This window comes from Oryzias melastigma, linkage group LG12 (genome assembly GCF_002922805.2).
Source record: "Oryzias melastigma strain HK-1 linkage group LG12, ASM292280v2, whole genome shotgun sequence".
Lineage (NCBI taxonomy): Eukaryota > Metazoa > Chordata > Actinopteri > Beloniformes > Adrianichthyidae > Oryzias > Oryzias melastigma.
The window spans coordinates 15,638,997-15,650,804 of NC_050523.1; the positions used below are offsets into that span (position 1 = coordinate 15,638,997).

Here is an 11,808-nt window from a genome sequence, read left to right on the forward strand (position 1 = left end):
AAATGTAAAAAGTTTTTGCTAATTGATCCAATGTTTCATTTTTTTTTACCGTGTACCACAGAGAATAACAGTAAAACTGCTGTTTTATGTTTTTTGCATATTAGAACAAATATTTTTCAAAATAAGATGAGACGTTTTTTCTCAATCTATTGGTTCTCCATTTGTTTTATTTTTTTTTTCATAAACCAGAAATGCAAATAGGCCTACCATTTTTGGCAACTCCGACATATTCATTATACACAGTATCAGATGCATGTTTGAATTTTAAGGGTGTTAGTACAAGAGATTTATTGTATTTATTTATTTATTTTTTAAAATTTTCAGACTCACCACATTTGAATCCTTCTGTGTTTTATTCAGTTAAATGTTTTTTTTTTGGTGGAAATATTAAAGATAAAGTTTGAAAATTCAATTTTTACATTTTTTTTTCAAAAAGGTGTAAAATTATGTATACATATGCATAGGTTATAGATGATCTTTAACCTTCAGTGCATTTAATTTTCTGCAGCTCTCCCCCTGTACCGGCGATTATACCCACGTGGGTTCGCCTAATCTGATCGACGCACATGTTTACTGAGTTCTGTCATGGGAAGAGTCTGATGCTGGAAACAGCTGGACTCCCACAGGACAAAAACACAAAGATCATCTGGAAGAATCGGGACGCCACATGTAGAACTGTTGCACGTGCAGCAGGTGGAATATTTCTGCGGAATCTTTCTTTCTTTTTTCTCTCATCTGCTTTATCTTCTGCAGTCTGGAAAAGTCACTTTTAGCGGAGCCAGTGATGGAATGACGCGCGCGCTCTGACAGGATTGCGCGCACGGAGCTCGTTGCGCATGGAGAGCAGAACGCACAACTCTGCAAAAATGATGCTCAACTTTTTCCTCCGCTCTCTGTTTCCAGTTGCTGCCCTTCTAACGGCTTTAAAAGGTGAGGATTGTGGAAAATAAAGAGGTTTTTCTTCCGTTGCTGTTAGGAGAGAGTCATTTATGTTGTGCGTAAAGAAGGTCGGCTGGAAGTTGTTTAAAAAAAACGAACATTTTTTATTTTATCCAAGCACAAATTATCGCAAAAGGGCCCATTTGTGCTTTAAAATGATATTCACATGATTTGTAGATTGTAAAATGTTGAGAGAGAGCCTTTATTCAAGTGCTTCATAAATGCAATGATAGGAATTCCTATTTTGTATGGATTTGTGGTTACAAGCCATAGCCTCATCTCATTTTGTTCTCCTCCAATTCAAATGAAAGAGACATCAGGCTCTCCAGTGGGCATCAGGAGGCTTCATCTGAGGGATTAAACAGGCCTGAAGCTGAGGTCGTGCAGCTGTTTCTCTGGTTGTTTAAAGATAACCTGCATTGGGGAGCTCAGAAGCCACTGTGAGCGGGGCTGTCTGTGTGTGATAGTGCTATCGTGCAGAAGACCACTCTCTGAGATTGGCTGGGTTTATATCTATGCATGATATCTGCGTGGCCATTTTTCATCATGCACTTGTGTGTGTTTATATATGTGTGTGTGTAGGACTCAGCTGGGCTCCCAGTGCGTGTCTAAGTAATAGGGCTCAGCCTTTGATATGCTCTCTTCTTAAGGACCATGAATATGCATGGCAGCCTTATCGTCCATCCCAGTCACAGATGTGCCGTCTGCCACATGTGTCAAAAAAAAAGTCTTTTCTTGAGTTTCCGTCAGTCTCCTGTTCAGAAATGCAGCAAAGTTATTAATTTTTTTCTGTGAGACTCTCCAAATTACCATCTGATCAATACACCTGCACCCACTGACAGACAGAGACGCTCTTCGAATCATTTGGAGCCTCAGGTCAGAAGCTGCACTGAACTAATGCTCTTGGCACGTTGTGTTTACTTGAGGTTAATTATATGCATCTTGTGCTTTTTCAGGCCAAAACAATAAAGAATCAAAGAAAATGATTGATGTCAAATGAACATCAAAATGTCTCTTTGGTGATCAATATACAAATAATCTGACGATTACATCCATAAAACATTCACATTTTTGGCTAAATTGTATAATTTTTGTTGTTTTAGGGATGTAGTTTAGTTCTTGCTGGCTACGTTTTCCCCTAAATCTCAATCTGATGTCTTTTCATGAATCTTTTAAGTAGAGATAAGCTGTAAGAGAGAGCAGTTGTGTTCCAAATGATATAGAAGTTTTTATCGGGGTCTTTGTAAGGGTGGCAAATAAGAACAGCAGAGTGGAAAGCCATTACAAATGAATTACAAGCAGTTTTATTATTATTATTATTATCATTGTTGTTGTTCTTTTTATTTGTTTTAAAATGGTTGCTTTTGTAATTTTTGATCAAATCAAACTTTTATTTATTAAAGCATTTCTCGTGCTTTGTGAAGCGCTTTACATAAAAAAAGCGAATGCATTAAATGATGTATATTTAAATCAATAGAATAAATAAGAAGATAAAATCAACTCAAAGGAAATTTGCTCAAACAATTTCACTGATACGCTCAAAGAAGCTCGCATTGAGGAATGTTTCATCTTTGTCAAAAAAGAGACTAATATTGACTCAAAAATTGCAAGATCGAGAATCAGAATCTGCTGGAATTACGTTGATCATTTTAACGGTTGAAAAGTTACAGTAAATCAAAGAACATAAATACTGGAGCTTCAGTGTTTGATACAGGATTTTTTTCCAAATACAAAAAAAAATCACTTATATTTTTGCTTTCTAGTAGATGCTAAATTAAGACAATTTTGGAACAGGAAGTGTTTTGATGCTTCAACCGGCATCAAGAGGCTACTTTACTTTTTAAAATGAACTTTGACATCTGTTCCTGTTTTGCTTCTTCCTCATCCGGGAGGAAATTTGATTTCCATATAGATGCACTTGTGAAATGGGGACTGGAAATCAGAAAAGAATGATAAATCACATCTCCAACCATTTGGGAGAAAGTGAGATTTAGCTTTGGTTAACGTTCCCGCCCTGCAGATGGGTTATTTCCTCTGAGGTGCAGCAAAGCCACATTCACACATTAATACTGATGCACTTCAACGCCAAGGAGGGCAAATTACCAGGTTCCTTTTGGCAGCAGGAAGAGGGATCTGTTAAATCCTGCATTTGGGTGGGAGGGTCATTCTGTAGAGTTTTGCAGCACTCAGGTGCCGCGTTTACTATTTCTGCCATTACAGTTCATATAACTGAAGCCAAAGCAAGACGTTTTATATTTGACTTAAAAAAATACTGTGTATAAAAGTGATAAAATAAGAAAAGAAGGACTTTCTTCCTTCCTTTTCAAGTAGGCCGGACTAGTACCATAATAGCAATATAACCTCTGGTCAACTTGTTATCTGTAGTTTTTTCCAATTTTTTGGGAAAAAAATGGAAAAAATGCCTAAAGCAACCTAGTAGTCTAATCACTTATTAATAATTACAATCAGAGTTCTATTGTCATTATTATCTTTTTCCAACAACATTTTGGTAATTGTGTCGTGAAACTTGATATTTTTTATTGCAACTTAACAGCAGTGAGGCTGGCAGGAAACGCTTGCAAAGAAATGCCATTTATTTCTTTGTCTTTTGTCATGCCGGTATTTCTTTTCTTTTGCTCCCCCTAGTGACGGAATCGCACATTGCGGCTATTTCTTTAAATAACCATGACTCGCCACAGGAATGGACCAGAAACTTGATTTTTTTTCCCCCCAAAATTCGAATATTTTTTTCTCTTCATGACTGGGCCGGATTAAACATCCTGGGGTGCCGGATGTGGCCCGCGGGCCGTACGTTTGAAACCCCTGCTTTAAAGACCCACTCCACGAAAATCTTGTTTTGGTGTTTTTAACATGCCATTTTTCCTCAGGATTGAAGACATACTAAGCTTAAAATTACTTTTCAGAATATTCAAAACCGCTGAGAAAAGCTTGAAAATCTTTAGTCATCAGACCGAAAGCTCCCTGCTCCTCTCCATTCTGATGCATTCAGTTGTAGACAACCTGATCAATGTACGTCTTTGTTTTCCTCATCTGAGCTAGCATCTGGCTCAAAACTATAGCTGATAGCTTTGATATTCCTCGCCATTTTTGGAACACCAGTAATAAATAGATTGGGGACGTGAGGGTCTGTAAATGAGGAGGCGTACTCCGCGACAACAGTCCTGGTAAATTTCTAATGAACTCCTGCTGCTCTGCAGAAAATCTTCTAGAAAACAACAGTTTCCTTGATTATAGCTAAAATGTTATAATTAAAAGAACAATGGGAAGGATATTTTAAGATCTTTTCTTTGCATTTTTTTCTGTTTCAGCTGCTGAGAGCCAGAAACATCCAGGTGACTCTGGGATCTTCTCCATTCCATCTCCAGTTTATCCCGTCATCAACTTCCAGGTCCTCAATGCGGATCATGTCTTCCTCAGACAGGAGGGTGCAGAGCTGTCTGGAAACTCCACTCTAAAAGCACAAACTCAGACTTTTCTCATCACCAGCCCGCAAGCCAAAGCCCTCCAACCATCCATCAAGGCTTCTTACGGCCCTCTTGCCGTAGATGCTTCCATCCCCACGGAGCTGCTCCTGAGCGGACGCAGGATCATTCCTGTCATTTTGGCCCGCCAGGTTCGTTCCTCATCCCCTCTTGTCAAGATTCTCTTCCACATGCCCTCAGAGAGCAATATCTCTATTGGGGAGGGAGCAGCGGGCTCCAAAGGAGAGGATGAGATGAAAAACGCTGGGGCCAGCGTCAAGGAGAGAGCCCACTGTGTGACAGCCTACGCCTTCTGGGAGACGAGGGAAGTCCGTGGGGCTTGCTTGCTATCTCCAGGTGGATTCTGCGTGGCGCAGCTGAAGCTGGAGCCCTCCTGGTTCAGCTCAGCCAGCAGGTCTGGAAGCTCCAGCAGGGAAGCAGGACGAGCTGAAGGAATCAAGGGACTTCAGGAGACTCTGGTTGAAGTCTACTTTCAGAGCAGAAGAGACCCAACGGGTCAGTGCGCGCCCCAGGACAGCCTACAGCGGGTCGGAGTGGGAAGAAGCAGAGACTCTGGGGGGTCGGGGACGCCCATGAGGCGGATTGGAAGCGTCACTCTTCTCAAAGCTCCAGCGGGAAACCCCACTTTTCTCCGACTGAGGCTGGGAGGTTCTGTTGTGATCCAAACAACTTCTAAGCCTCTGAAAGCCACAGATGTGGCAACTTTCTACATTTTCTTGGCCAGTACATCTACGCTGGAAAACTTTACACTCAGGTGAGCAGTTTTTCTCCCTTTTTTCAAGCCATTCTTAGTAGGGCTGGGTATCGAAAATAATTCTCAGAATTGATTTGATTCGCCAGAGCCTGGATCAGTTTGATTCAGATTTGTTTTATTCTTTCAAACTACTCAATTTGATTTAATTCAATTTTGAGTTTTCACATTTACACATATTTGTTTAGAAATACATTAATAATCTATATATTTGTTTTGAAGATATACATATCTTAACAGTTCACATACTGTAAATGTATTAGTGAAATTGTAATGAGATTGTTAACACCATACAGTGCTACATGATTTCTCAAACGGAGAAGCTACAACAATTGTTCTGCCTCTCCTGAAGGGCGTTTCAGTTTGGCCACTAGGTGGCGATCATCCTATAGTATTACACCCTACTCCAGGAGAAGAAAAAAATGAGCAAAAAACTGTACCGTAGACTTCAAATACTTATTTTAAAAAATATTTCCTTAAATGTATGCCTTTGATTATATAAAGATGTTCATTTAGGCAGTAATATATACTTGGGTCGACCGAGCGTTAGCATTAGCATTCCAATGAGAAATCCCAGTATACATTAGCATCAAGCTAGCTGACTTAGCTTTCTGCGTTAGATTAATCTCTGCTTTTTTTGTTTAATTTTTGATCTATTAAGCTTAGATTGATAAATCAATTTGATCAACCCAGCCCTAATTTTTACATTGCTGAACAACACATAGAAGAAAAATATAACAAAATTTAACACAATACCTTAAAAAAAATCCTACTAGAATTGATAAACCTTGGAGAAGCTACTACAAGTGTTTTCTTTAGTAACTTTAAAGGAGTGTCAGTACACGTTTGCATAACGGCTGTTCAGTTCATATCAAGGCGCTTTTCCTTAAATATTCTAGTTTGCACCAATCTTTTTAGATGATTTTTGCTCTTTTCTGATGAAGCATAGATTTCTTGCTGGTGCAGCACACTTACATTGGGAATCCAAACAGACTTTTCAGTGAGCTAAAAGGGGTCATAGAAAGAAATTGTGTGCATGTCAGATATAAAAAGGCCTAAAGCATGAATAATAAAATGAATGATAAAAGACAAAATGGTTGTAAAAAAATTTCATGGGCAGATGTGAAATACAAAGGAGGAGGAGGCGCCTTTCTGTAAATGGTCAAACTCTGGAGTAGTAAGAGCTGTTTTGCAAAAGTGCAATATTAAAATAAAGGAAATTAAGATGCAGTGAAAATCCTCTTTTTGGTGTTTGTAACATGTGCTTGTGGCATTTTTTTCTGATGATGGAGGACATATATATAGAAAGTTAAGCTCAAAATTTCATTTCTGAGTATTTCTTCATTGTGAATTGGGAGAAGATGGAAAAAAAAGCTTCTTAAAAAAGCTAGTTGTGATGTAGAAGTTACAGTCGGCTGGTAGTTTATAGTTTGTGTTGTGTTTTAGGTTTTAAAAAGTCAAGCTAGTTCTATCTCTTAAGGCAAGAAGTTAAAACTATTTTTTTCCCTTATTTTTTAAAGTAGCTTTGCATTTTTTATTTCTAAAAGTAGATTAGAACAATTTTGAATTACTAATTGTGCTTTCAGGCACCATGTAGATATTTTTTGTGTAGCTGGAAATGTTGAATGAAACATTCAAAGAGGGTTTTCACAATTTTCAGGAAGCTCAATAATCGTTGGTGTCTGTAGCTAAGCTCGCAGAGACAAACGTTTAACTGGAATTACATGAAAATTGATTGTTTCTGGAACATGTGACGTATAAGTAACCAAGCATAGCATATTTTAACATATTCATGAGGGATAAGCTCCATGCATTTAAACGATTACTTAAGGCACTTGAATACTGATGGGGCTCACCATCAAGGCCGTGCAATAAAATGCATGAGTGCCAAATGACTTGTGTTGTCTGCCAGTTCCACTGGCTTAATAAATTTCTGACATTTCCTGTCTGCTTCAGCCTTGCTGTTGGTTGGGAAGTTATGGAGAGCACTCTTCCATAAACAGGGAAATAATTGGCAAATGATTCACTGGTTTTCATATCTCAACATCCCACGAACATTTCAACAGGGTTCTGTGGTTATTTGACTTCATAAATAATGCATCTGTTTAATGGAGCAGGAAAACAAATAACTAATCTTCCTAACTCCTCTGGGTAAAAGTGAACTCAATATAAAAGCAGTCCTGTCACAGTAAAACAAACAGTTCCATCTGTTTTTTTTTTTTTTTGGTGCTGTTTTTCCCACACATCACTTGGCAGTTTTAGATAAAATTGAATATTAAAAACATTTGAATACTGAGAGTGAAATCAGAATGCAATAGTTTTTTAAATAATTAAAGTTGAATTCAAAATATCACAACTTTCTAAAATAATCAAATGGATAACAGTTTAATTCAATTTAAAAGACAGTTTTTATTTATTTTATTTAAACTTTGAAGATGACCTAATTTAAGGATAGTAAGAAACAAAGTGTATACATCTCATTATGTTGCATGAGGCAATTTTATTTTTTTAAAAAAAAAAACAACTGTTCCTATTCAGGCTCCCCATGTTGTCCAAAGTTTTGTTAGGAATAATGAATCTGGGCCAGCTCTTTGATTACATTTTAATGCTGCATTAATGATATTTAATACAGAACCTCAAGAAGGGTTTAAAGAAAATGTTACATCACTTCCTTCCTATAGGATGAGTCAAATAAATGCTTCCCGTTAATATTCTTTAACCCTGATTATAAATTCTTCCATCGAACAAACTGATTTAAATCGTCTAGCTAAATTCACAAAACATCACAGTGAAAATGATAGAAAAAAGAATAAAAAAATTAAAATAAAAAATTACATCGATCATGTATTGAGGTATGAGGCCAACATGTTTTTGACTCTTATTTCTTCAATTTTCCTCTTCATTTGAAGTCTCTAGGTTTGATTCTTTCATGTTTTAGAGATGTCTTGTTTTACATATTGTAAGGTGAGATATTTTTGCATTTGCTTCCCTTTGTTTCCTGCTCAGCACCTGTTGCTTCTCGTGCAGTTCGTACGTATTAGATTGTGAAGCTGCTCATCGTTTCTCTGTCTGTGTAAGAAGGGCTCTAATCTTTTATCTCATTTTTCTTTTTGGGCTCCTGTAGAAAACATGTCAAAACACCGCTTTGACATTTCACACCAATCCTCTGCCAACTGTAGGTGTAGGTGGTATACAAGCACCAATAAACAGAAAAAGAAAAGGAAGAAGAGACCCTTCCCTGCTTGCCCAGTGTGAATACCATTGATTGTATAAGAGAACTGGACCATCCCTTTCTCCTCACATTCCAAACAGGAAGTACCCACTGGCTCAGAGAAATCAAAATCCCAAAGATTTCTAAAAAAAAAAGACGATTACTCAGTCATTATATTTGTCAGAATGACCATTCTTGATCTGATATATTTTTTAATATGTTCTTCCTGAACCTAATTTTTTTGTTCATTATATTTTTTCATTATAACAAGTTGTTTAAGTTATAAACTGACCAATCAGATCCCTCAGTAAAAGCATTTGAGGTGTTTGATTAACAGATTTTCTTAAGTCCACATTCGGTGGAATGGGTGTGGACTTCCAACAACCTCATTCCTGATTGGTGACAGTAGTTGCCATAGAAACATTGACTCAGACCAACTCGAACCAATCACTGCTTACTGTCGTCATCTGGCTTCAAATGGTGGCCTCCGTATTGTGGAAAAAGAAGGAGTGAATTTTTTGCTGGAGCCGGAAGTTAGACAGTTCCAATGGGTGACATCACACTCGCTCAGTCCAGTTCTCTTATGCAGTCAATGGTGAACACCATGGACTCAAGATTGCTCGTTTGGCATATTCTTGAAAATGCATCAAATTCCAGGCGTGAAGGTAGTTTTAGATGAAGTTATGGTATTTTTTTGTGGATTTGTGGTATTTTGTTCTGTCCCAAACATACAGATTTTGTTCTTCTCGACACTGGGATTCTGATTGCTCTGAAACAATCTTCTGCAAGGTCACTGAGAAATGCTAACACGGATAAATTAAAGGAGGCACAGAGTTTCCTCACTAACTCAATCATTTTAGAGCTGGCCTTTCATAATACTGTAGACTAAAGTTACACAAACAAAAAAATCTCCTGCACACAAACAAGAACAGGGCCCCACTGACCTGGATGTCGATCTGGGAAAACAGTGAGGGAATAGGATTTGGTGGAGAGCTGCTGACCCTTCAACATCTGCTGCTGTTTTGGCTATCAGTTCGGATTTGCTGCATGTTTACCTGAAGTTACCCACATTCTTTCTCACTGACTGCAACTCAGAGGGCTCCCCAGTCGGGTCAGTTCTTTCAGTTCCCCGGATCTACTGCTGTAAGATTGGACGAAGAAGAGGCGAATGAGTGCAGCAGAGGTTGGAGTGAAGGAGTAGCTCTGAAGAGCTCAGCAGAATGATTTATTCCTCCTCGGAGAAATCCCAGATTTACTTCCCCTTTTTTTGGCCCATCTCTGAGTCCACTGGGTTAGGCCAGATAATCCGTGGCCTTGACAGAACATGAATCAAAAGGTTAATCCTGTAAATGTTTTGTGTGTTTAGGTGTGTGTATTGAATCCAATACAAAACAGCAACTTCTGTTTGAGTTACAATTAGACTGATCACACTTTAAACTTGGATTGGTAAAAGCAGTGAGGAGTTGTTTAGTTTAAGGGTCACTCCCCCGTCATGGTCATGAACTCTGACTGACAAAGACAAAGAGCTTTACAGAAGTGGCCGGAATGAGGTTTCACTGCTGGACAAAAAGCTCAGTGATCCAGGAAGATCCCGGCATCGAGTCACTGCATCACAACAGTCGATAGGAGGTGACCTGCGCCGCTGGGAAGAAGGGTCATCGGGTTCAGCCGTCACCGTGATGCCGAGGACGTGATTTATCGGAACATTTGAGGTTATGAAACCAAAAAAAAAAAAAAAGATGATTTATTTTTCTAAATGCTGATTCGTATTCCAATCCAGGATTTCTTCTGTTTTGATATTGATGGCTTCAAGCATTTTTTTAAACTGCTAAATAAAACATGCCAAGATTTTGCCGTCGGCAATAAGAGGCTTGATCAAGAGGTTTCAGCTCAAGCACACATCTCCATCCTGTCAGTTTTCTTCAAAGACAAAACTGAAGTTGAGCAAATTCGCAGACGTCGTATTTGTAATAGTGACCTCAGTCCCAGAGGCAATCAATTATTCAGAATGAAATTTGATTGCAAATCAGAACTTTTTCTTCATTAAAGATTTTTAATTTTACATTTGATGTAATGAGATGCAAAATGCTGCCGGCCATTAATCCAGCATGAATGGATGTGTGCTCATATTTCGATCCCGATGTTCTTTAGCCGTCTGATTGACTCACAGCTGCACCGACAGACATGAAGCTGTCATGACAAACAGATTGTTCGCTCTGTCACTCCAGGTTGTTTTTCTCTGACACTTGTTTTAATTCAGGAGATTCTAAAGCTCTTCATGAGGATCCCAACAAAAGTAGTTAGAGTTAAGTTAGAATTAAAGTCCCCCTAAGACAATTTGGACCAGATGAGGGGTTTAGTGCATGTTGACAGCAATTTAAAAGGAGAAATTCTCAGAAATGCAAAAACTTATTACATTTGTTCTCTTTCATAAGAAAAATGCCACATATACATGTTAAAAACAAAAAAAACATGATTTTCATCGGAAGGGGACTTTAATATACCTTACTACATGAGCTAGCTTAAATGTTAGGCTTCCTTTTCATCATAAGTGAGAAATCTACCTCCTATAAGTTCAAATGTTTTCCCCTTGATCTGTTCGCTGTGGTGAGATTCCTCTCACAGAGGCGCTTAAAGTCTGGGATATGATGTCTGCTTCAGTCACATTAGGTCTAATTGGTGACCTATCTTTGCTGTCAGTTAAATGGGTGTCTGGGATCTGATTACCTGATTTCCAGCCCTCCCCACAGCTAATGTAAATTAAATACTGCTGCTGATTCTCAGCTGGCAAACAACCTGTGCTGCATCTGGCTGTCTGGCCTCTTGTGTAACCATATAAAAGCCCTCTCAGGCAGTCTACGTCCTCCAAAGCAGGATGCAAAGAATACGTTTTCCTTTTCTTCAAAAGATTAAAAACTTTGTCAAACATGAATTGAGCCAGAAAAGCACAGTAATTCATTAAAATTTGTGTTTTTTTTTTTTTTTAACTTGTGTGTCTGGCAGGGCGGCGGTAAAAAGCGGGCTGTCCTTCAGTGCAGCTCGGCCCAGCGACCCGTCGCTGTGGGACATCGTGGTGGAGCCAGGAAGAGGAGCCACCCCCAACAACGTCTCTGTTGTTTGTCACAGGAAGGCATCAGTCACTGCAAAAAGGTACGTGCACCGCAGATGCAAAACAAGTGCACACTGTGCTGAAAAAAATGTTCAATTTACTTCATATGCAAAAAGAAGAGCAGCTTTCACTGATATGGATTGGTAGAGATTTTGATCATGTTAACGGTTGAATTTATGAGAAAAAAATCCTAACTGTTTAATTACAAGAATAAAGTTGGATATTTATGATTTTCAAAGTCTAAATTTATATATTTTTTTTCTCTTAAATTTACAGATTTAATGTCCCAATTTTA

General features: G+C 38.4%; 1 protein-coding gene across 1 annotated transcript in view; it reads left to right on the top strand.

Moving 5' to 3' along the window:
* Window positions 1-866: 866 nt before the first annotated feature.
* Window positions 867-11,808, top strand: part of LOC118599466 (transmembrane protein 132D-like) — a 15,629-nt gene continuing 4,687 nt past the window's right edge. Inside the window, exons 1-3 of the mRNA XM_036214619.1 lie at window positions 867-930; window positions 4,269-5,196; window positions 11,408-11,554. Of these exons, the coding sequence (XP_036070512.1) occupies window positions 867-930; window positions 4,269-5,196; window positions 11,408-11,554 (1,139 nt within the window). The remainder of the gene's footprint in view (window positions 931-4,268; window positions 5,197-11,407; window positions 11,555-11,808) is intronic.